General features: G+C 40.0%; 2 protein-coding genes across 3 annotated transcripts; one reads left to right on the forward strand and one right to left on the reverse strand.

Annotated features, from left to right (window-relative positions):
• The first annotated feature begins 139 nt into the window (after positions 1–139).
• sfr1 (SWI5-dependent homologous recombination repair protein 1) lies at positions 140–2,419 on the forward strand. The gene is made up of 3 exons (XM_033612587.2): positions 140–536; positions 677–1,033; positions 1,123–2,419. The coding sequence occupies exons 1-3, from the start codon at positions 441–443 to the stop codon at positions 1,309–1,311; spliced, it is 642 nt and encodes a 213-aa protein (XP_033468478.1). The 5' UTR covers positions 140–440; the 3' UTR covers positions 1,312–2,419.
• cfap43 (cilia and flagella associated protein 43) lies at positions 1,374–24,786 on the reverse strand. 2 transcript variants are annotated; one of them, XM_033612588.2, is made up of 38 exons: positions 24,702–24,786; positions 22,752–23,005; positions 22,485–22,581; positions 22,208–22,375; positions 21,968–22,118; positions 21,639–21,783; positions 21,431–21,513; positions 21,120–21,251; positions 20,886–21,002; positions 20,701–20,778; positions 20,421–20,569; positions 17,584–17,687; positions 17,241–17,390; positions 15,745–15,905; positions 15,431–15,595; positions 15,219–15,349; positions 14,008–14,173; positions 12,537–12,647; positions 11,782–11,859; positions 11,224–11,340; positions 9,794–9,898; positions 9,577–9,693; positions 8,867–9,061; positions 8,466–8,672; positions 8,202–8,285; positions 7,887–7,967; positions 6,894–7,022; positions 6,675–6,794; positions 5,745–5,852; positions 5,400–5,486; positions 5,223–5,311; positions 4,925–5,138; positions 3,807–3,919; positions 3,450–3,609; positions 3,191–3,355; positions 1,994–2,074; positions 1,747–1,900; positions 1,374–1,666 (listed from the first exon to the last, which is right to left on the reverse strand). In XM_033612588.2, exons 1-38 carry the CDS (start codon positions 24,728–24,730, stop codon positions 1,491–1,493), a joined length of 4,971 nt encoding a protein of 1,656 aa, XP_033468479.2. In that variant the 5' UTR covers positions 24,731–24,786; the 3' UTR covers positions 1,374–1,490. The 2 variants fall into 2 exon arrangements, with proteins under 2 accessions (XP_033468479.2, XP_078032394.1); XM_078176268.1 differs by lacking the exon at positions 24,702–24,786 and having other exon boundaries at positions 22,752–23,363.
• Between the last annotated feature and the right edge of the window lie 82 nt (positions 24,787–24,868).

The following is a 24,868-nucleotide window of genomic DNA, read 5'->3' on the forward strand; positions in this document are numbered from 1 at the left end:
AAAACAAGAGGAGAGAGCCTTTTGGATGTGATTCAATTTGTTGAACAAAGTCGTTTTAAAGCTGTGGTTTGTGCTGAAACATGTTTAGCTGGCAACAACTACAGCTCCCAAGATTCTCTTCGACAACGCGTCATCACATTCTGTCCAATCACAGACTTTGGAGGTTTGCTTGAGTCTCAAAAATAAGGAAAAGAGAAGTATCTCACACCGCGTTCAGTTTTGTATCTTAGTCCGAGTTTTTTGAAAAACCTGTTAGTTGTTTATTACATATTACGAAAGTGCTTATTAGTACGTGTGTTTGAGTGTTGGTGTTAGTTTTGTTTTTACGTGTTTGTCGATGAGAAGCTATGTGACTAGCTAAAAGTCGTTAAGCTAACTCTGTATCCCGAAGGTGAGCGTTTCTACTGTTACAGTAAAGTTCAGATGAGTAAGTGTCACCGATGGAAATCACCCCTAAAGCTGCCAAATTAAAGTCTGTGTACTCATTACCGTGTGATTCAGTGGAGTCAAGCCCCTGTGAATACAAAGAGGAAAAGGTAGGTTCAGCTGCAGTTTGTTTGCATGTTGACGTTGCTAGTCAGGTAAAGTTAGCTGGTTAATGTCACGTCAGAGTTATTACACCTTATGTCAGAACTGCTCTCTGTGCCCTGTCATTCATTCACTGTCACTTCCGCAGCATCATCAGAAGCTGAGCTCCTCGCTGAAGGAGAGGCTGAAGAGAACAAGACGCTCCTTCACCTCGCCCTTCTCTGTGGCCAAACGCCTTTGTGTTGATGATGAGGAGTATGATGGTCGACAAGTTTCAGCAGATTCCCGGGACATGGTTAATAACCCTCCACTGATCGTGCCCAGTGTTGATGTAAACAGAAATGAAGAGACATCAGGGAGTGAGAAGTTTTCTGGAGCCAGTCCCAAACCAACACATCCTCCTTCCAAAGACTTTGAACAACAACGAGACCAGCTGAGGAAGGAGGTTAAAGACAAGGCGGAGACTCTGCGCAGACTCAAGATGGTGAAAATGTACAGAAGCAAGGTGATCAGCTGCATTTCACATAAACATTTTGATTTATTTTGAGTTAAAGTGGTCATTTGATATCACACATCCCCTGTTTCTCTCCCCAGAATGACTTAACGCAGCTCCAAACCCTGATTGACAAGTGGAGGACTTGTGCTCAGGCTGCACTGTATGAGCTCCAGTCAGACGTCCGCGTAGACGGACAAAAGGCCAGCCTGTCGGAACTCATTGACCTCTTTGGTTTGGATGATGGCATCCTGCACTTTGACCGCACAGAGGAGGACTTCACTACCTAATAAACGTGCTTTGTGTCATTAGTTTATACAAAAAAATACATGAGAACACATTTCAAACATCCTGAGTTATGTTATTGTTTTATTTGTTGCTGCTATTGTTATTCTCAGCTTAAGTTGTAAAGTTTACTTGCTTAAAGAGGTGTAAATAAAACTGTTATCTGTTGAAGAGAAGGCTTCGCTTAGTTGTGTTTCAGCTGATCGAGCGAAGGAAAGTTCTTCATCCTCAGACGCTCGACCTCTGCCCAGAGGAAAGCCAAATCCTCCGCCTGCTCTCTAGCAAAGTCCGCCAAGTTCTTCCTCTGAACGATTTCCCTGTAGCGCTCCTCTGTTTTAGCCGCCTGATTTTCCTCTGAAGCTGAACAACAAACAAGTCACATTATCAGTCAGATAAGGGCTCTGAAAGCTGCGTCTGCAGTGAGCTGAAGTGATTATTACCTGTTGCTTTACAGACGTGTCTCCTCTCTGCCACGGTCATCTGCATGTCCGGTAGCTGCTCCTCTACAGTTTTGTTCTTCTTGGCTTTCATTGCCGCCTGCCTTTTAATTTGTTTGATACTTTTTATGCGATGTTGCACATATTTAAGATGAGTCTAAAAGTAGAGCAGAATGTGTATATTGTTGGGGATAGAAATTAAAAAAATACAGAGCCATTTAATGAGATCACGTCTTTAGTTTTTTGTTACCTTTTCCTGGAAATCCATCTCTTTCTCAAGAGTGGAAACTTGCTTGGACACGCGACTGTTTTGATCTGTCTTGTTGAGATACTTAAAAGAAAAGAGATTAACAGAATAATAACCTTTAACAAAGGTAAAGATAAAACAAAAGGAGCAGCAACATTAAGTGTCTGCTCCAGATCTTTTGACAACAGTCATGGAAAAACGGCTTCATCATAAAGTATTCAGGATCACTCCGGACGGATTTGTTTATAGTTAAAGTTTCTTTTCCTCTCAGGGTTTCAGGGGGGCTAAACAATGACAGGAAGCTGCATGCCACACCACAGCAGAGCTACCTGAACCTTTTGCCAGAGGAAACTGGCACTCAGGCCTGGAAACGTGACTCCGTGTGTGCCATGCTCATCGACTTGTTGAAAATAAACTTGATGGATGACTCATATGATCTTTATGTATTTCTTCACTGCACGACCACCACCTCTCTGTTATTTTTCATATCAACAACACGTGAAATCCCTCGTGTTTTATAATGTGTATGAAGGGGTTAACAGATTGGAGCAAAGTATCTTCCTGTCAGCATTTGTGGTCTGTTTTTTATTAAACTGCCTGTTCACGCCTTAGATTGGCATCTGCTGCCAAACAAAGAAGAGAAGCTTTCAGTTTTCTACACTTTTTAAATATTGTATAGGCATGTCAGAGATCTTAAAGCAGGAGTAAAGAAAGCACAAGTATGTTATAGTATGTTTAAGCAGCCTCCACCTTTACGCTTTTCAAACATGCGGAAAGAAGAAGAAAAAAATAGGGTGGGGAGCTTACGTGAGCAGGGTGTGTGTCTCTGATAACAAAAGATGATCCATCTGTGTTCGGGGATGGTAACAATTTTCTGCTCGCAAAACATCTCATGCTGCCAAAACCAAAATACCTGCCTTGATATCAGCGACTGAGGTTTGGCCAGAAATTCTAACAGGGTTAAAGTTTCACCATAAATGGAGACTTTAATGCCTTTTCGAGAAGATGCTGAGCTTCTCGGAAGTTTCTGACACGTAATTATCATAAATCATGTACAAGGTCAAATCTAATTACTATCCAATAGCATTATTGCTCAGAAAGTGTTACACAAGATTTGATAGAGAATAAAATAAATCCATGTTTCAGAGGGAAGCTGAAAAAAAAAAAAACAACAACAACATGATAATGTTTTAAACTTACTTCCCGTTGCCTCTCAGAGAGTCGTAACTTTTGGATGTCCCTCGCCTTGGTGTTGAGGTCCTCTATTTGCATCCTCATCATCCTGTCCTCCCACTGCAGCTGGATGAAGCCCTTACGGATGTCTTTGCACTCCACCATGGAGGCAACCTTCTGCTCTCCAAGTGTCTGATCATATGCATAATAATTACTTGACACACAGATCCCTCATAAGAATATATATCCTTGTTTTGTCAAAGTGTGTCTGGTCGTGTAGGCTTACCCTGATGGTTTTGTTTAGGTCCTCCACCACACTCATGTGAAGGAGCACAGAGGCAGTGTAGTCAGGGGTCAGGTCTGTGGTGGACACCTCCACCTGGCCCTGTTTGACCAGGACCTGGACCATGATGTCCATCAGGAAACGGTGCTTCTCCTTATGCAGACTAGAAGGAAGCAGGACAACAATCGAGAAATACAATAAATAACAGTTACTTTTAATATATCACCTTTTACTATTGTTACAGGTTTCAGACAATGAGACAAATTCTCATATTTATGAGTCATGGCTCGAGTGCCATACTCTCAGTTCATCCTTAATGAGTGATGATAATCAGAGGGAGTGACAACATGGCAGTAATACCTTTCAAGTCCGTCAGACAGATTTTTAATTTCCTGTATAACGGCACTCTCTTCATCTCTCTTCTTCTGTAGGAACGCATGCATCTCAGCAATAGTCAGAGCTTTTACCTTTATCTGCAGAAGACATGTCAAAGAGTGAACAGACAACTACAAATGAGACATAATAATTTGGTAAAGTTTCTTAAATATAATGTTGGCAATATAAATTTACAATTGCAACTGAAAAGATTTAAAGGGGAACTTCTGTATTTTTCAACCTGGGCCCTATTTTCCCATGTTTTTTGAGTCTGTGATTAATGAACATTTTTTTTAAAATTGGTCCAGCTAGCAGCTGTGAAAGGGGGTATTGTGCACTGTCAATACACCACTAAAAGTGCTTATTTTTGCCACTGACAGGCTCACACTGTTATTCTAAGTGTTTTTTAAGATTATTGAAAGGATTCCTACAGAGACAACCTTTTTTTGTTAAAGAGTAAGATCATTTTAACCAGAAACAGCCCCAAAGTCGCCAAACCCACCAGAATCCATTTAAATAAACAGTAATCTTACCATTGTAAAACAGACTTCATTCTAAGTTGATAGAGAAAAAAAAGCCATCTTAGTTTTCCACTGCTGCATCAACCTTTATTTGGTTGAAATAAACCCTTAATTCACTCAGTTAGATATGTCTATACACACTAAAATTTCTGGTTAAACAAAAAGGATCTTACCCTTTAACAGAAAGGTCTATCTCTGTAGGGATCCTCTCTGTAATTTTGTAAGACACTTAGAAAATAATTCAAGCCCATCAGTGGCAAAAACAAGCTCTTTCAGTGGATGTAAACTAACAGTGCGAACACCCCCCAAGTGGTGACATTGCAGCCTGTTTTGATGCTGCTGGCAGGAGCTCTTTCACTCAATACTGGACTAATTTAAACTGTTGTCTCCATTAGTTACTGAGACACAAAAACACGAGGAAATAGGATGCAGATTAAAACAAAAAAGTTTGTTAACAGACTATAAAATGTAATACTAATTGTATATTTCCAGTGTGAAAAGCCTCTGTCAGTATTTCAGCTGACTGGCAATGTTTGTCTGTGTCTCTCTCCACTCTTTAACATTTCCATGTCCTCATTTTACCTTATGCTCACTCTCTATTTTTGCTTTGCGGACAAGACGAAACCTCTCCCAGATCAATGGGCTTAAGCCTGCTGGTACATTCTCCGGAGTATCAAGCTCCTCCACGGCCTTCAACATTTTGCCGAGTGCATCAGGAGCCAGAGAGCCACACAGACGCTGGTTTTTAAACGGGCTGGAGTTGTTGTTGTCGATCTGGGTCTTTATCTTTTGAGCCCTGAGGCATAAGAGACAGTGTGCAGTGACTGAGCAGCTAATTTACAACTTACAGTGTGTGGACATCAAGGTAAGTATCACCCACCTGGGTCTACGCTTGAATGACTTGTATAGTTGGTCAACCACATTGCTTGGTACATCAAAGAACTCCCTCCTGAATTCTTTGTCAAGAACCTTTGGAGACATGAGTAGATGTTATATCAATGTATGTGCACCATCACTTACAGTCAAAATGATTTCAGTGTTTTACCAGCTAGCTTACTTTGTCCTCAGCTACAAGGCTGTCATAGGCCTCCTGAAACAATTCCACTTCCTCTTCATGTCTCTTCACCTCCTCGGCAATTTCATCCTGTCAGAGAAATACGGGTCAATAACATGGGAGCAGCGTGTATGATAACTAGCCACTGGCATTCTTGAAATGAGAGCGGCGCACAGGTTAGCTCTTGCAAAACATGCCTGAGTGATGGCAAGATATTAAACTAGAATTTGGAAGAAGAACATCCCTGCCATTTACTCAGGTGTCTGACGAATAACAGAAACTGAGGCTGCCAGTGATAAATTCCTTCAGCATTACTGTTTTTCTCTGTTTTATTACGAGTTTTCTGACCTTGTATGCCAACATTTTTTCAAGTTTGAGCTTGAGCTCCAGCTCTCGGTTTCTCATCTCGTCTTCTGTGAGGACTGAATAAACCAGATAGGTAATCTTGAGCTCTTCCTGTAAAACACATCAAAAATAACATTAAATCAGTATTTGTGAAGAAGACACATACACAAGATATCATCTCTCCCAATTATCTTAAGGAGAAAACCACAATGAGAACAGAGGGCCTTTCATCCTGTGTGAGGAAAATGAGAAAACAAAAGGAAACAACGTGACGCAGATTAGCTTTAAGTGTAATGAGTCTGTCAATGTGTAACGCCTATCACACCATTGAACAAAGGCTCAAGACCTGGTTTTTGGACAATCAGACATGTGAACATTTCTACACTGTTGTTGTTATTTCTGGCTTACATGCTGCTGACTTGCTTTCCGTCCTTTGCCCACTGCCAGGCAGCCAACTCAGCATTGGGTATGTATGCAATATTTATTTTATCAACAGCATGGCTAATTTTGTGTCGCATAGCTTGTGTGTTAGTGCAAATGACCATGTTGCTGACCTGTAACTGCATGTTTTAATATTTTATTGAGACCTACATAATTACTATTGCTGCTCGACATGTCTGCATGTAATGCTAATCTGTGTGTTGGTACTTCATGTTCATGTCTGTTTGTGCTCACATACTGTTTGTGTTATTGTGTTGTACTGATGCTTTGCTGTTGCTTGTTGCTTTGCATGACTTCTATACCATCTTGAGTATCTCTGTTTGCTGTAGTTAATGCTGTCTTTATGTCTTTATATCTTTGTCCAAAACATCTTGCCAAAGGACTGCACGTTTACAGAAATTTTGATTAATGTGTGTTGTCCTTATAAATAAAATACATTAAAATAAAGAAATATCACATGCATGTTCTGTGTGTACCTGTGCGTTGGCTCACCTGATAAATAGCCATTTCACATTTCATTTTCTTCTCAAACAGCTTCGTCAAAGTGTCATCCAACTTTTTGGTTGCATCCCTGTTGGACGCCTGCAGTTTTTTCATTTCATTTTCCAGTGACTGTAATCACAGAGTTCACAGATGATTGATATGGATCACCGATCACATGATAACTATATTTCTGACAGAACTGAACTGTGAATGTTTCTTCTGTAGCACCTTTTTGTATTTCTCCTTCTCCTCACTCAGGTCTTTGCTTTTCTTTTCATTCTCTTTAAAGGCTTTCTTCTCCTCCTCAGTCCACTGGCTGTCAGGTTTGCTCAAAACAAACTCAGGCAGAGGTATTTCCTGTGGAGGCAATTCAATAGAAACTATGTGCACTTCAAGCTGATTTGTCTAATTCAACTGACGCTGCCCAGAAAAGTATGTCAAGTACAAAACAAACCTAAGACATCATTTGCCTAAAGGGGGAGAATTAATGCTTTCTCGTGCGAGCATTGAGTATTTTGGCTGCAGTGAGATGTAGTGTTTAATGTACGTCATGAGAAACAACTGCAGGAGGTAGCGAAGGGTTTTCCTCTGCTCTGCTTTTCAATCTTTCTCTCTCAGACGGAAACTCTTTGCATACCCTGTGATCTAATTACATAATAAATTTACACCTAATAATGATTAAAAAAAAATACATTTACATTAGGGCTGAAACTAGCAATTGATTTCACAGATTAATATTTTATTCTATAAATCTGTCAGAGAACTGCGGACCATTAATTCAAATAAATGCCCATTATAGTTCCCCACAGCCCAAGGAGAGCAAATGTCTTGTTTTAGAAATATTTATTAAAGAATTTGTGGTATTTCTTATAAAGATTGTTTTTAAAACTCAAAAATGTTTGGTTTACTGTTTACTGAATCAGCAAATCTTCCCATTCGAGAAACTGAAACCAGAGAATGTTCAGGATTGTTGCTTGAAAAATGACTAAACAATTAATAGATTATTAAAACAGTTGCAGATTTTCTTGACTAAATCACTTGATTCTTGAAAAAAAAAAAGTATTTCAAATTGTCTCTAAATAATTGATCAAACAAGTAAATACATAATATATCACAGGAAAAAAGTCCACCATTTTATATATTATTTTATGGGAAATATATGTATAGGATCATCTATTTTATTATAAATGCGCACACAAAAATTGTAATATTTTGACCCACCATTTTCAAGATGTCCTCTTTTTTCACTTCAAGCACTCCATCCATCATGTCGTCCAGAGCCCTGTCTCTGACTTCATCACCCTGCAAGAGAAAGACAGACATTTTGTTAATAAGACAAGTGAACTGCTTATATTTATGCCTTTCTATAAATCACATATATTTCATTTCTTTTTGGTAAAGGACTGATAAATGTACTCCCACTGTTGTCAACAATAATCATGGATGCTGTTTTCATATATAGAAGTATTTAAGGAATTTGTTAATGGCGACAAACAAGAGTTGCAAAACAAAAACACATTTTTTATGGCAGCATACTTCGGCAGCCAGACGTTTTTGCTCCTCCAGCTTCTTCCTCTCCTCCTCCTTCTTCTCTGGGGTGAGAAACTTCTCTGCTTTTATCTAGAATGGGACAAAGGTGCATATTTCTCTGGTAAACCATACGGTAATGACCATACAGTATTTCACAATTTACTAAAACAAACAAACAAACCACAGAGTAGCTCGACATGTACTCTTTGTTTGTTGAACTATGTGTGAACTTTGTCAACTGTTTGGATGTTTCACGAGGAGGTCGGTAACCTCAGAGTCGTCCACTGTGAGCAGCCTCTTTGGCTGCTCGCTGATGGTCAGGCTGGGCTCCCACAGCTTCTCATTCATGTCCAGCTTCAGCATGATGTCCTGGATGTGTCTGTTCCTGTCCCTCACACGGTTCAGCTCCTGCACCTTCTGCTTGTGCACGGCGTCAAACTCAGTGTTGAAAGATGTCTTAATGTTATAAATCACATCCTACAGTCGGAGATGAGTGAAATCAGGCAAAGAAAAATATTTATCATCATTATGACAACAACCATGTATGACTGAGCTGTCAGTTCTTTTAAATCATTCATTTTCATGTGCTTTTTATTTCACTTGTTCACATCTTTGGCTGAAGTGTGTTTTATTATGATATAGTTTAAAGCAGTTTTTAAGCAGGTTCCCACCTGTAGCAGAATTATCTGGTTGATCTTCTGCTCTGTAGTCTGCAGGCAGAACTGATTGTAGATGTAAGGATTTGAATATCCCAACTTGGCGGTGAAACTTCCTGTTACAGCAGCACTTTCTGCCTCGTGGCCTTCCACCCCGAGCTTGTCCTCATTCGCACTCACTGTGTTGGAAGTTTTCTTTACGCTGCTCTGCTGCAGTCGGAAGGTGGGGAAATATTTTGAATAAGAGAGCAGAAATAAATGTTGAGGATCAACTCTGCGGCCATAAGATTATAAACTTTATCTTAAGAATATTGCAGTGAAGGGAGCTATCTAAACAACCATCTTCAGGCCACATGGCTGTAAATCTAGAAAAGTTTCGACACCAGCGGATTGGCACGTTTTCAAGCATTTAAAAAAGTTACAACAGTGAAAGGTCAGACGTAGAAGCGTGATTCAAAGCATCAAATTATTTTCCAGCTGTAAACCTGTTGTGACTTGAATGGTTTTGCCATAAAATGTATTTCCAGAGTGTGAAAACCCATATACTGACGAGGCTGCCTTATCACAGCTTTGAGAAGATGTTTGCATGCTGCCTGTCTGTTCCACATTAAAAACAGTAAATATATCATCTAATCCATTCTGGCTCATCACATGTGCTCCTCATTACGGCATTAACAAGAATCTAAACCACATACAGCTCAGGGCTGTGGAGTAGTTTTGCTTACGGTGCAAGCAGCCTCTTCAGTCTTCCTCGTATTCTGAACCCTGCGAAGGTCCTCCAGCTCTTTCTCTGTTCGCTCCTTCAGAGGGTAGTTCTTCACCTCATGGTCAGAGTGAAAGGCCTGTGGTAGAAAGCCAGAAGCGATTCATATTTCTTAGTACAGATCATAACATGCTGTGATAAATAAGAAATGTAACGCTTCACTGTGCTTGTCATCCCACCTTTATGGCCTTGCCTTTGACCTTCAAAGAATCCCAGCATTCTCTCTGTAGGACATCACGGAGGTACCATTTTGATAAAATCTCCCATTCCACTTCAGTGCGCACCTAAAATGTGACCGCATTAAAAATTACTACCATCATGAGCTCAAACCAAGTTGAAAAATACATTGCACTGGGGGCAGCAGTGGCTTAGTCTGTAGAGACTTGGCTTGGGGACCAGAGGGTGGGCAGTTCATGTCCGGAACATACCAAAGTCCAGATTGTGGACTGGTAGCTGGAGAGGTGCCAGTTCACCTCCTGGGCACTGCAGTGGTGCCAAACCCACAACTGTTTGGATCACAGCCATTCTCCATTAAGCGTGTATTTCAGTGTGACACTCACTGACTTCATAAAAGAAATGGATGTAGCCTCAAGGTCTAAAAAAGTGAAACCAATGCAGAGAGTCCTTAAACCTCCACTGGTTGCAAAAAAACCAAAACACTTCAGACTGTGTAGATGTCTCTAAAAAAATGACAATATTTCTCACTTGATTTACAACCTCAGTAAACATGTCATAAAGCAGGGTATGCTTTTAAACATGGCTACCTTGTGATCAACAAATTATCACAGCGACCTGTAAATCAGAATAGAGGCTAGGCTTGGGCAGTATTGCAGTATTAGAGTATACCAGGGTATTCAGAAATCCCGACAGAAGGATTTTCATTAACATCAAAAATACAGGTGTTTATCTTTCTATTAAACTCATACTGAAAGGCTGTACTGAGGATGTATTGTATGTAGTGCACAGCACACACCACCAGAGGTCAGTCTCTACTCTTGGAACAGGCAGCTGAACAGAGAAACCGCTGCCAGTGGTGGGGATAATGTTACAGGACTGCAAACAGCTGGCCAACAACGGCAGAGAGACCACAGGAAAAACAGCATGTTTCCACATCTAACTTGGTGAATTAAGGGTTATTGCGACCAAACCAGAGTTAGTGACTGTTGGAAAAGAGGACGAACCAACTAGTTGACTAGCATGATGAACTAAGACGGTTTTGGTGAATTTATTTTGTTTCAACAGTTTAAATTAAGTGTGTTTCACGATGAATTTACAAGGCAATTAAGCTAGTTTTAGTTCGGTTAAAGATGCAGTTCTATTTTTCAGTTTAGTAACAAAAAAGGTCTAAAAAAATATTACCTTTCTTGATATTTTGTGATTTTGTCTCGTGGAGCTGTAGCAAGGTGTATACTCCACAAAAACACAAAATGGGGATGACAAAAATCCAAAACTTGAGGCTTCAAAATGATAGTCCATAAACTAATGGGTGAATATCACAGTGGCTATGTCCACTTCTTTTACACTATCTATGGAAAAAATGTCCCCATTAAGGATAAATAAAGTGCTTCTTCTTCTTCATTAATGTGTGTGTACTGTATGTGTGCATTACACGAGTAACTTCCTGCTCCTCCAGTCTCTTCTGCTCCTCAATATTCAGGTTGAACTCCTGTTGCTCCAGGCGCTTGGCATCTGGGTCGTTCTCATTTTCACGCATCATCTCCTGGATCTGACAACACGAAATAAACAGTTTAGTCATTGTTTATTTAACAACATTTTTGTTAACGTTTGTAGCTTGACTGTTCAAAACATAACTACAAATGTTACCTGTTTGTTGAAATGATACATATTTTTAATGATGGACTTCAAGCATATCACTGAGATACTTTCAGTTCAGTGTTGACATCAGCATGGCTTCATAGCTTGTTTATGCATTTTATTTTATCTTTCTGCTTTGGTTTTGTTATGAAGTGTTTTGCCCCCTAACTTACTGTGTGTATGTGTTGCCCTGGTAGTGACCTGCTACATGTAATTACAGGGATAAGTCTTTTTGAACTGAAAAGCACTCACATGCTCACATGGGATGTTGTTTTGTGTTTGTCATGATACCTTCTTCCTGTTTAGGAACTTATGAGTATTGTCTCAAGTGCAGATTGAAAAACAAACTCACAGTATCACGTAACTCTTTGAGACTTTTCCTCAGTTTTTTCTTCGTCTCAGAATATTGCTCATTCTCTTCTTTCATAACCTAAAGAACAGATTGAAAACAAGTCAGATATTCATTGAATCATTTAGTGTTAAAGTGCGTACACTTATGTCAACTTCCCAACACCTGCCCACCTTCCTACTGTAGATAAACCCAAATGTCTCGCAGACACACAGTGTGTTAATTATGATGCATTTTACAACATGGGGAAAAAAGATTAATTATATGCTATCCAACATTTTATCACTCGACATGATGCAGCTTGAATTAAGCACAAGTGTTCGAAGAAAACGTGAGTCAGATTAGAAAGCATGTTGCGGCATAAAAGCAGGCAGGAAAATGTCTCTGCCCGTTTCCCATGTGTGATTAGCAGCAAAGTGTAAACCCACAAAGACTGCCACACCCTCAGTATCATTTATTGTTATCAAGGAGCTTTGTCAGGTGACAAAGTATTGTACATTTATTTACAAATGCTTATCTGCTATTTGCTAATTGGTTGATTTTCTCACTCTATAGTACAAGGCGATAAATCAAGCTGCTGCATGGAGAAACTGTTCGCCAAAAGCAGCATGGCAAGATATCACACACAGGTGCAATGGGCACTTTCGAAATCCTCCACCTGCAACACCACTGAGACCCGGGAGAAGTCTCTAAACATAGTTTACATTATTCACATCTTATGCCACCACCGCAAATATTATAGCATGCTAGTCACTGACCGCCTCTCGCCTGCTCTCCAACCAGGTGGGGTGTGAAGGAGGAGCAGACAGCAGGCTGTTATAACTCTCATCCTGCTCTGTCACATCCACAGTCTGTGCTCCACCACTGACCTACAGAGTGTTAACAACATGTATAAAGAATAATACACAGATATAGAAACATAAATGCATTTGCTTTGACACATTGTTAGAATGTTAATCAAATTAAAGAGTGAGTTCAGTAGTTTTCAGCCTGGACCCGATTTTCCCATGTTTTGTGTCTAATTGACTGAAGAATTGGTCCAGTATTGAGCGAGTACCAATCGGAGCTTAACATCATCAGTTTACATCCACTTAAAATTTTTTGTTTGACGCTGAAATGCTCAGACTATTATTTCAAGTGTCTAACAACAATAATTAAAAGCATCCATATAGTGACAGACCTTTCTGTAAGATTAAGATTATTCATGTTTCACCTGAAACAGCCTTGAAAACGCCATTGTCAATTCCACCAGACTCTGTTTAAATAAACAGTAATTTTAGCTTGTATAGAGCCAACATATTGTCACCATTAAACCAGGTGTATTAAGGGTTTATTTCAACTGAACCAGAGTTAGTGATAGTTGGAACAGTGGAAAGATGAGCCAAGATGGCTTTTGTGAGTTTTATTTTGTTTTTGTAAATTTAGAATGAAGTGTGTTTTATAATGATAAAATTAACCTTTATTCAAATGGAGTCTGGTGTGATTGGTGACAGCAATTCTGGGGGCTGTTTTTGATAAACAGAAAGGATCTTACTCTTTAATGGTTACATTGCAGCCTGTTTAGCTACCACCATCTGCAGCAGTCTCACTCAATACTGGATCAGTTTCAAAAATTGCTGTTCCCATTAGTCACTAAGAGACAAAAACATGGGAAAATAGGGTGTAAGTTGTGAAATACTGAACTTGCCCTTTAAGTAATAAACAAGGCTTTTGCATAGGCAATAAATAACATAATTTAGTATCTATCAATTGTGTAATATTCATTCCAGATGTATCACGGTGCCTTGCATAAGAACAAAAAATACAGAGCTGTACATTTTTGAAACAGCTCTGTTACAAACAATTCACATTTATCTTTATAGTCTGGGATGCCTCACACTTACAAGAGCTACAATGCCAAAATACTTTGCTGTCCAGTAAGCTGACAAATTTGATCAATATTCTAAGTCTGTAACACAATATTTTTGTTGAACCTGTGTTAGAGTGGTGTTTCATCCTTTTAGAGGTTAAAGTCTGTGGTGCTGCTGAATTTTGTTGCTGCAGTGTTTCTAATATTTTTCCACCACATGTATAACAATGAGGGGATACTAAAATTAAAAAACAGCTCAGTATAACTGAACATTACAATCTTCATGAATGTCAATATTAATGCATGGCAAAGCAACAAACACAGCAACTGTTACATAGCACTAATTAAATGCTAAAGTAGAACATAAAAATATAATTTACCTCACTTTCCGCTGTTTTTTCAGTGCCAGCAGGAGACCCTTGGTCCCACTCAGGCAGGTTAATGAGGACGGAATTCTCTGTGTTGATTATGGTCTTCAAGAAATGATCCATAGACTGACTGTACTCAGTAGCTTCATTCACCTTACCAGCTTTTACACCTTTAAGTCTGTATAGAATCCACAATATATACACAATATCACAGTAGATATATAAAGATATTTGTCATAGAGGTCTAATGATGATCCGTAAGACCAAATAATTACAGAATTAACCATTTTATATGATCTTTCAAAAACAAATCATGCTGTTTCTTTCTGCCTTATGATATAATCCATCAAGTAGCCAGTTTCTATTTGTAATATATCTATAAATCATCAAGTGTAAGAGTAGAATAACATTAGTGGATAAGGCTGACCATATTCTACAGTTTTATTTGTCGACAAATCAAAATGAAAAGACCAAAGAAACTGTGCAATTACTTCATTCCTCTATAATTTCCAACTTCTGTTCCCCGTCTGTGGCACTCAGCCCCAAGGCTTATTTTTTCCCACTGAAGATGCAAATCTTTAAAAAAATGTTCACACATATATCGTTTTTTTTATAGTTTGTTTGTTTTCTTATTTCATAAAACAGCTAAGCACTGTATTTTTTGCAAATGTTATTCAAACAGGAGTAAATAGCGTATTTATCACGGGCTACTGAGTATTTAAGACAGCAGGAGTGTGTATATGGGATTGACTCAAAATAAATCAGACCTGTCCTTAAAATTCCCATATCCACAATAAACAAAGACACATGGCGACCCAACAATAGATTGGAGAAAAAAATACAATTCCTGGAACATTAAGAAAACAGTGTTCTCACAAGTAGTAAGGGCTGCGGAAAATATTTTTACACATCAAAACAATAGCAGGCAGGAGCAAGCAGAGGAGCCAGATGTGGAATGTGATCTGATTCAGGGGGGAGATTGGGCTGTTAAATTTATTGGATCTTTGTTTTCCTGCAGATTACGACCATGATCCTCCTCGACCCACCGCTTCAGTTATGTTTATTTACTATTGTCCATTAAGGCCGACGCAAAGAGAGGAAATACTGTTTAATGTGCATTACACCAAGCTGTATATGGGTGGCATCACTACTGAGAGCAACAGCTCCCTCTCCTGTTCACAGCTGTGCATTGTGTAAGCATGTCAGACTGCTTGTTGCTTTACCTGAGATCAGCACACACAAGAGAGCCATCTTTAAAGCCAGCAGTGAGGAGGGTCTGGCCGTCTGCAGAGAAGAACACGCTCCCAACTCCACCCAGACGCCATGAATGACACTGCAGTTCAGTGTACCGCCCCTGTACGTGCAGCAACAGCATCGTAACCACAGAAGAATGAAAACTTGATTCAGAAACAAATAAAACAAAATGAGCTCCCACCATGGAAGCAGTTTCTCGGATGCGTAGGAGGCCATCTTGGCCCACAGAAGCCAGCCATAATTGATGTGGAGACAGGATGGGAGAGGCAGGGCCCAGAGGGTGACCCCTCACTTCCTGCTCTGGCTTGAGCTGGACCACCTGTTGACTGGAGAGGCCGTCTGTGTCCTGGACAAAACCAGGAAGCACGGTAATGTGTTAATCACTGTCACTGTTTCTATATGATCATAATAATAATAATAACAATGATCAGTGATATTTTAGGTGGATGACGAGAGAATAAGGATCATAATCTGTCACATTTGGCAGCAGTAAACCTGAGGAAGCCGAAAGCGCTGAAGAGTTTTTCTCTTGTGGCAGTAAGCAAAGACCTCACTGTCTCCCAGTACACAGGACGTAAGTGGGTGAGGCACTTCATATCTGGACACTTTGAGGATGTGAGGAGACAGACAACCATGGCGGTCTACACAGTCTGGACCTATAGGTAAGAAAGGACACATCATCAATCAGCTGCTACAGCTTGCTTATCACACACACCTACAATAATAGTGAGGGCTTTTTACAGAGGTGCTGCATCAGCTTAAGCATGCATATAAAACACACCACATATAGAAAGACTCTATAAACATTGTTATACAAGACATCTTAAGATCAAAAGTCATTGGCGATTTTAAAGATATACAATGCAGGATTTTCCTAAAAACAATGTATGGACTTATACTGAAGTACTCCCTCTCAATCATCATGGTGGTAAGACCCTGACCTTTGCACGGATGAGGTCAGGACTTAAAGACCATAAGCACACATCCAAGAGTGAGCTATGAAAATCACAACACAGTGGCTAAAAAAACGTAAATACAGCGAGGCGAAACATCACACAAACAAAGAAGGAATTGGCTGTCACTTTCATTTTTGCTAGCAATATTGTTAAAAAACATTAGCAGACCATTCCAGCCTAATATGCCCCTAACTATCATGTAGATAACACCTTAAAACACACAGGCATGTTTTAACCTGTGCATGGTACAAGTCTCATCTGCAGCCACTCCCTAGGCGCACTGTTTGCACTTTCCTCTTGAGACCTATCTGTCTCAGTCTTGCTCAGCACAGTTTTACAGGCTGTATAAACAGTGGGCGTGTTTCTGTACACCGTTCAGTTGTTTTTCTCTCTTTTTAACATTTTTAGTGACATCATGTCTAAACAATTGGATAAAAATGTCTGGCTGAGTACTATTATTCAGTTAAGTTAATGTCTCTGGCTGTGGTTTTCTCTTTGGAAACAATATGAAGTCCACTGTCTGAGCATTCCCATGGATGAATCATGGGATTCCCAGCCTTATAACAATAAGAACAGAAGGCAAATGGAAGTCTCGTAAAACTGTAACTCATTATTTATGACTGAAATGTTATGTAACATTGAAGTAAGGGAAGCTACAGGCCATCATTCATTGTTACCAACTAGCACAATCCTTGAAATTGGTTTAATACCATTGATCCCCTTGTAAACCTCTCCTCACCTAGAGTTCAATGTCCCAACATCACACCTCCCATGTCTCCAGTGGACCTCCCTGGCCTCTGTCCAAGTTTGTTTGGGTTATTATCACCACATCATCTTACGAATAATGTGTCCAAGAAGACCCTCATCTTGACACTGTCCTCACCAGTTAGTTTAGAGAGGTAATGGGAGCCATTGGACCTATTGGTTCTCTGTTCAGAACAGCTCTATCTCATCTGTACCAGATCAAAATGCCCTCAATTAAAACAAAAATCTAGAGAATAAGAAGGAAATGAATCTACTCCATCAGTGCTGTACCTGTAAGGTCCCTCACAGGCAGAGAGAGCAATGTGAGCAGGCTGCCATCATGACTTTTGCCCTTCTGTCCAGCACTCAGTGCAAGAACTTTCACCTGCTCACAGTCCCTGATGCACTGAGTGGAAAGTGACAAAATGGGTCCAGGAACAACTGGAAAAGAAAGAAAAATGACAGAAGGGTGCAGGTGAGCTTGACCTCACTCCATCTTTCAATAGTTAGACATAAAATAACCAAATACATTTTTGTGTTACAGAGGTACATAGCTATATCAGTTTAAAGCTCGAATGACCTCTGCATTGATATGTAAAGTGTCTTGGTATAAACAGGACAGCAGAGTATCTACCTGTGTATCCTATGACTGAAAACCTCTTTGATGGCCTTGCATCTAGTACATAGATGTGTGAATCTGAGGCACTGGTGAAAAGATAGTGCCCCTCTTGATCAAAACTGTAGAAGCACAAACACACACACATACACAGAAATATAATACATGCACACAGTAAGACAGCATGTAACTACTCACTGTGACATGTCCTGAGCAGATGTGGAAGGGGGATGCAATGTAGCTTTGATTTTTTTGCGTGCACACATAATCAAATATGACAGCACAGATGTGCAAAATTAATCAAGATAAAGAAAAATGGCGTGACGTATACCTGCTGCCTTTAAAACACAAATAATGCAGTAGTATTGCTATTGCAATACAGACAAAAAACATTTTAGAGTATAAATAACAGTAGTTCTGAAATAGCCGTGAAAATTAATTAGGGATGCACCAAATATTCGGTAACCGAATATATTCGGCCGAATATTGCAAAAAACACACATTCGGTGGAATAAGTTAAAGGCAAGGCTGAATAACAGTGGCGTGTTTTGATAATGCAATCAAACAGTGTGCCGTGATGGGCGGAGTAAAATGTCGGCAGTGTGGCGATCCGTCCGTCACGGCACTCACATTTGCGACTAAAAATAGTTTTGAGCGGGCAAAATAGGCTTAAATCATTCAGCACGCTGTGCGAGCAGCCCACAGATTTCAACCAGCAGCAGAAACAAAAGGCGAATCCCACCAATTGTGGGTTGAACGGGGGTCACAGACACAGACAGTAACGTTAATGTATTACTGCCAAATACGGCGGCCATCGGCTTACTGGCGACGGAGAAGTCGGCTCCCATAATATCCTCTTCTTGGCGTGTGGACTGCCCAGAAGTACCTGAACAGCCGAGCCAGCCGAACACAGGTATGTGACGTGTCAGAGGAGAAACGAGCCGTTCACGGCCCACAAACCTCACCGCACTTTAGGGACTGTTCTTTACTTATGAAGGGGAGGAGGGTGGCTGGTTGATTCTTATTTTATTTATTTATTTTATTTTGATCCCCCCTATGTTCATCACTCATTGATGCTGTTTTTGAAGTATGAATAAGTCAATAAGTAATTTATTCCATTGAAATATCATTGATGTAGCCTATAATAGAAAAGTGATTTATCTTTTCATAAATGACAAAAGGCACATCTGCCTCATTTTCGTTGTGGTTGAGGGGATTCATCTGCAAAAACTAATGAAAAACTAAACAACAATATTTGGTATTTGGCCAAGCATTTAATATTATTCGGCTTCGGCCACAAATTTTCATTTCAGTGCATCCCTGAAATTAATCTTAGAGTAATTCTTATCCTATAGACATTTCCTTAGCTAGTTATAATTTCTCCTTACCTTCACTTTTGTGCTCTAGATATTTTCTTTCAGCCAGTTATAATCTCTCCTCACCCGTGAAAACCCTGCATGATCATCCTTGCTGGCCTCTGGTCCACTGTCTCCTCCCTGACCCTGCTCTTTCTATTGTGGCAATAAAGATTAAAGAATATGTGCAAAGCAATAGTGAGCACAAGTTCTTATTAAGGAGGAGTGGGTTTTTTCCTAGCATGAAACTAGCTAGCAAGGTATTTAACATAGTTAACAATAACATTAGTGTTCTTGTTAACTAACTTGATATATTGGTATCTATTAATTAGTCATCATTTAGGTAACATTATCTACATGCAACAGCATTACTCAACTTACACAGTTTGTTTGGAAGAAACTGTGCAAGGTTTTTTGCTTCTTGCTGGCTGGTTTGCTGAACATACAGCAGCACTGCTCAGTCAGCAGCCCACCTCTCGTCTGTGTGCGAGTGATTCTGATCACAACATGACAGCATGTGTATGCGCCTGGCGCTGTCTACTCACGGTGCGTTTAAAGACGGCTCGGAAAAACACGTTAACACATGTTAAAAACGAATTGAACGGTTCTAACGTCTGTAAAAAGTGCGGGGGACAGAGGGCACAGATACGGGAAGTGCGGGGGACATGTCCCCTGTGTCCTACCCTCAAATTACGTCCGTACCTGCACACACAGATTCTAGAATAACAAGGGGGATGCTTTTTGGTCAATTTTCTAACAAAGGGGATGGCATCCCCCCTCAATTCGACCACTGCAGGTAACTCGTGCAATGAGATATTTTGTGTTGTGTTAAACTAAAACTCTCATTTGGACAAACAGATAAACTCAGTGATCAAATCTAAGCTCTTATCTAAGGTCAAGTCCTTTTTATCATTTTTGTAAGGGTCATACATTTTATCTCGAACTGATTTGACCACTGTAATGCCTCTATGTTGATGTTAGCCAGGCCTCCCTCACACACCTGCAGCTGGTCCAGAAAGCAAGTGAGAGCACATTTCCCCCCTACTAGCCTCCCTTCACTGGCTCCCTGTACATGTTAAGATTGATTTTGAAATTAAATTGTTTGCTAACAAATCATTAAATGGACTCCAACCTATCGCTCTGACATTTTACAACCACATGTCCAATCAAGGTCACTCAGGTCTGTTGACTAGTTGAAGCACAGGGGAGATCGCCAGTTCTAACCCCCAAACTAAAGAACAGTTGCCTCTACATGTAAAGCTGGCCCCTACACTGCCTGTATTTAAATCAACACATCTTTATTCCTTGGCTTTAATTCAGTTTGAGAGTTGCCCTTTTGTCTTTTACATTGGTCTAAGGGTGGCTATTGTGTTGTTTAAAGATTTTTGTAATTGTTGGTTGTACAGCACTTTTGTCATATGTTCTTGTTTTTAAATGTGCTTTATAAATAAATTTGGATTTTGGAAACTCTGTGGCATCACAGGGATGGAGGATACTTGCACTAGGTGATCCACAGGAGTGTGGTAGAGATGAATACAGTGCACCAGGCGAGGTTGCTGCGCCCTGTTCAGGTCAATAAAGAGGGCACTTCCTGAAACCGTTCCCACAGCTGCATATTGTGCAATAGGACAGCAGGCCAGACTTGTCACCTAAACAAAAAAAGATTACCAGTTTTAACTTCACTTACATTTTCCTCCTTTATGTTCACATGCTTACAGAACAAATTTATTAATATGACACTGCTGATATGTTCTGAATTCTAACATGTTGTGAATCTGACCTCAGCTTGAAGAGACAAAGAACCAAGGCAAATGCCATCTGCGGACCACAGCTGCAGTTGTCCCGAATCCCTCACTGACTGTGACCAGTAAAAACACAAACATCACAGCTTACTTAAAAGACACTGACTAAATTACACATGCCATCACGAGACACTGTAATTCTTGAGCAAGACAAATGTTTTACCACACAAATGTTCTTGTCAATGTGTGACAAAGCTGCTGCCACAAAGTTGCCACTGAGAACATCCAGGACTTTCACAATCTCATCTAACTGGGCTGGGTTCAACATATAAATCTGCCCCTGAAAAACAAGAGGCCTGTTATGTTCTAATATTTTCTTTTAGTGCACCTTTTCTCTCAAGTAACATTATTATCGTGTGTTTTTTATGTACACATTGTGGTTTACTGGAGTACTTACAGTATTAGAAGATAAAAGTAATGTTTCAAAGTCAGGGGAGCACATCACTTTCGTGACAGGTCCTTCTAATTGCCATGTTTGTGTGATGCTGATCTTGGTCTCTTTGATTTGCAGGCAGTGCACCACACTCTCCTGTAAAACATAAGCATTTTTAGGTGCTTTTAAATTCTAGTCAGTGAGAATTCTTGATGCCTGAAATTGCAAATCAGATCAGCAACTGGCAGGAGAATGAATGTATTATATTTAATTCAATTCTGAATGTGTCATACTCAGTGAGCCAAACAGATGTTAATGGGTGCATTGGCCTGTACCTTTCCCACAGCAATCAAACCATTCTTGTTAAGGGTTAAACTTTGGAAGCTGCTCTGTCTGAGTTCAGGAATGGCATCAACAGCTGAGCAAAAGTGAAACACAAAACAACATTAGGCAATACTTGCAATACTTGAAGTGTAGAATCGCTCCCAGTGATATTTTGAATATCTGCCCCGTCCCAGTGTCCCAGTGTGTGCGTCTGTTTACTAGTGGGGTTGAAGAGGACCGAGACAGAGAGACTCTCTGGGTCAACAAGGAGCAGAAAGCCTTCCGCACAGCCCACGTAAAGCTCTGATGTGGCTGTCCAGCAGATGGCAGTAGGAGTGAGCCTGGCCTTGGTACACAGTTTAGTCTGTGTAAACACATGTGGAGTTGGGTAACAGTTTACATTTCATCTTTGTTTGTGTACCTGGAAACCAAACACTTTTCCCAACCAATAGATCTTATAATCACAGCTGTATCACCTAAATAAACATTAATTGGTGAAAGTGTATTTGTTTTGTTGTATTAGTGTGTAAATAACAATGGGGCAATACCATAATGCGTTCTGCCTTGTCTCCCCTGAGCCCTGAGATGGCTGAGGGAGGCATCTCAGGACCAAAATAGGGCACTGTGTCGCTGGCAGTATGAGAGGTGGGCACCAATCGCTCAACAAAAGAACCATCAGTTGCTGGAAGCTCAATCACACTGCAATGCAACAAATATGACATACATATTATCAGTGTTCATTGCACTACTACTGCTACTACATGCTTGTGCAGCCAGGTCTGCTTTACCTCGGTTTCAGGACATGAAAGCTGGCACTCTTCTCAATATTCCAGACAGTGAGGGATGTAGTGCCCAGAGCACAGAGCTGGAGCCAATTCAGAGGGTTGAAGACCAAAGTAATGACACCCTGCCCAGCTTGTGGTTGTGTACAAATGGGCTCAGCGCTTTCCCAGTTCCTGCATCACACAGTCATGATTACAGTAACAGAGCTTCTTAGCCTAAATAAACATAACTGAAAACATGAAGTACACAGTGTAAGGTAGTGTACTGCTCTCGGTGGCTTACCACACTGTTATGGTGTGGTCTGGAAGAGAGGAACAACAGCCCAAATATGGACCACCATCACTTAATGTCAGAGATGTGTAGTCCAGTTGTGCTGTTCCTAGTGAAAATGAATGTAAGAGATATGTATACAAACAAACTACACTACCTCAATACATCTTAGAAGAAAAATATAGTAATATCATAGATAAAAACAAAACTTACAGGTGACAATATCATGGCAATTGCATAGATCTAGCTATTGATCCCAGCTACGAGAAAATATCTTACCTTTGAGTTCATTCTTCAACTGCAACTCAGGGAAAACATACACAAATATAGATGGGGATAGTTTTTCCTCAGAGAAAGCAAAGGTCCCATTGTTGCCATTGGCTGTCAGTGCACCAATGCCTCTGCCAGGACTCTTAAACACACTTTGTTTTGTTGTCTCCAGGTTCAGGAAACAGATATGACTTCCACATGTGTAACATATTGTTTTGTTGTCAACAAACTCGATGGTCTTGTTTGTAAAACCTTGAATCCACCTGGAAGGAGTAAAACAGCTGAATATTAGCCAGCCACAACTTTTGCCTCTCATGTATGCTAACCTCAGTGACCCATATGTCAGGTGAAGTCAGGTAATCTGGGACACTTTTTGGTAGCTTACCGAGAAAATCACCCAAAACTCATAAGACTTTTAGCACTTATTTTGGTTCTTTGCTATATTTGAAGAAAATATGTTGCCAGGTAAAATATTGTAGCAACTTTGGACCTTCAAACACAGCGAGTACCCCTTCCTCACTCTGATGACATGTTAAAGTAGAATAGGATAACTGGTAACGTAAACTGGGACAGTCATGTTTGTTGTTCATGTTTTTAATGGTTTAATCAATGTTTCAGTTCACTCATGAATTTCTTAAATCATTAACGTAACCTGTGGCTTTCATTAAAAAAAGATCATCCAACTTTTCTGCCATGTTTTCTCTGTTCTTTTGCTGCCTGTTTCCTCGGTACCATACTGTCTACAACATGCATTTATAAGAATGATGGCTTATTTTAGACTAGGGATGCACAGTATTGGATTTTTTGCCGATATCCAATATGCCAATATTATCGATATAACCTAATTTTAGTGATCATCAAGTGTCTTCTGTGATGGAATTAACATCGTGTTATGCATGCCCACCAGCAGATGGAGACATGACATAAAATCCTCTTTAAGGGATGTAATATTCATTCGTTGTGCTGGACGGATTACATACTCTATCTCATCTGGCCTGGGAACGCCCTGGAGTCCCCCAGGAGGAGCTGGAAAGCATTAGTGGGAAGAGGGATGTCTGGGGTGCTTTGCTTGGCCTGCTGCCCCTGTGACCCAGCCCCAGATAAGTGGAAAAAATGGATGGATGTGTGTGCAAAATAAGATTAAAAAAAATCATGTTGGCTGATTCTGATAGTTCATTTTAAAGCCAATATCAGCTGATGCAAGCCGATATTATTGTTCATCCCTACTCTGGACTATTGTGGCTGACATGGACTCAACATCATCTTTGATATTTTCTAACTAACAAAAATACTAGACATGTCTGTAATATGACAGGGTGGCACACTATAGCAAAACCCATGATTTTATGGCACCTGGGAGCCTAAACCATGCTGGTTTCACTTCAGAAAATGTCCAATTTTCACTTAATTTTTTGTCCCATTTTACTTGACTGCATTAAGCACTCACTCAAAACCCTTTCTCCTGAAAAGTAAAGTGTATTGTAAAAATATTTGGATTGTAAGTCAAACAGTTAATAAAATGCAACATCCTGCAACCATTTTGTTGTTGTACCCTTATTGTTTTAGCTGCAGGACTCATTACTAAAATGAGAAAGTTAGCCACAACAAAAGCCACATGGCTAACTTGGCAAGTTCTGAGAGTTAATATTTGTTTTATATCTTTGGTGTGGCCATACTGGTTATCTCAGACCAATAAAAATGACTGTTTCATGTAAAGGACATTTGTAATGATGTGACAATAACATGTTTGGTGACTGGCTGCTAATATTTAAAGAGCCTAAAATGTAAAACCTTATGTGTCCCATTTTACCTGACTTCACCCTATGCTAACAAATGAGCATCTTAATATTAGCTAGCTTAACTGCTATACACAACTGGTATAAAGCGGCACATTAACGGTGTGCGTTAATTGTAGTTAAGTAAAAAATATATATGTGTGTATTTGTAGCGGAGACATACCTGACTTCTAGACTTCCAAAGTCATCCATTTTAAGACAGGAATAAAAATACACACAGTAAAGTTAATCTTTTTCACCAACACAACACACTAACGGCAGGAAGAGTCGTTGTGTAACCCTGGCAACCACAAAACCCCTAGGAAACCACCCTCTCCTGCTATTGGTTGA

This window comes from Epinephelus lanceolatus, chromosome 17, assembly GCF_041903045.1.
Source record: "Epinephelus lanceolatus isolate andai-2023 chromosome 17, ASM4190304v1, whole genome shotgun sequence".
Classification (NCBI taxonomy): domain Eukaryota; kingdom Metazoa; phylum Chordata; class Actinopteri; order Perciformes; family Serranidae; genus Epinephelus; species Epinephelus lanceolatus.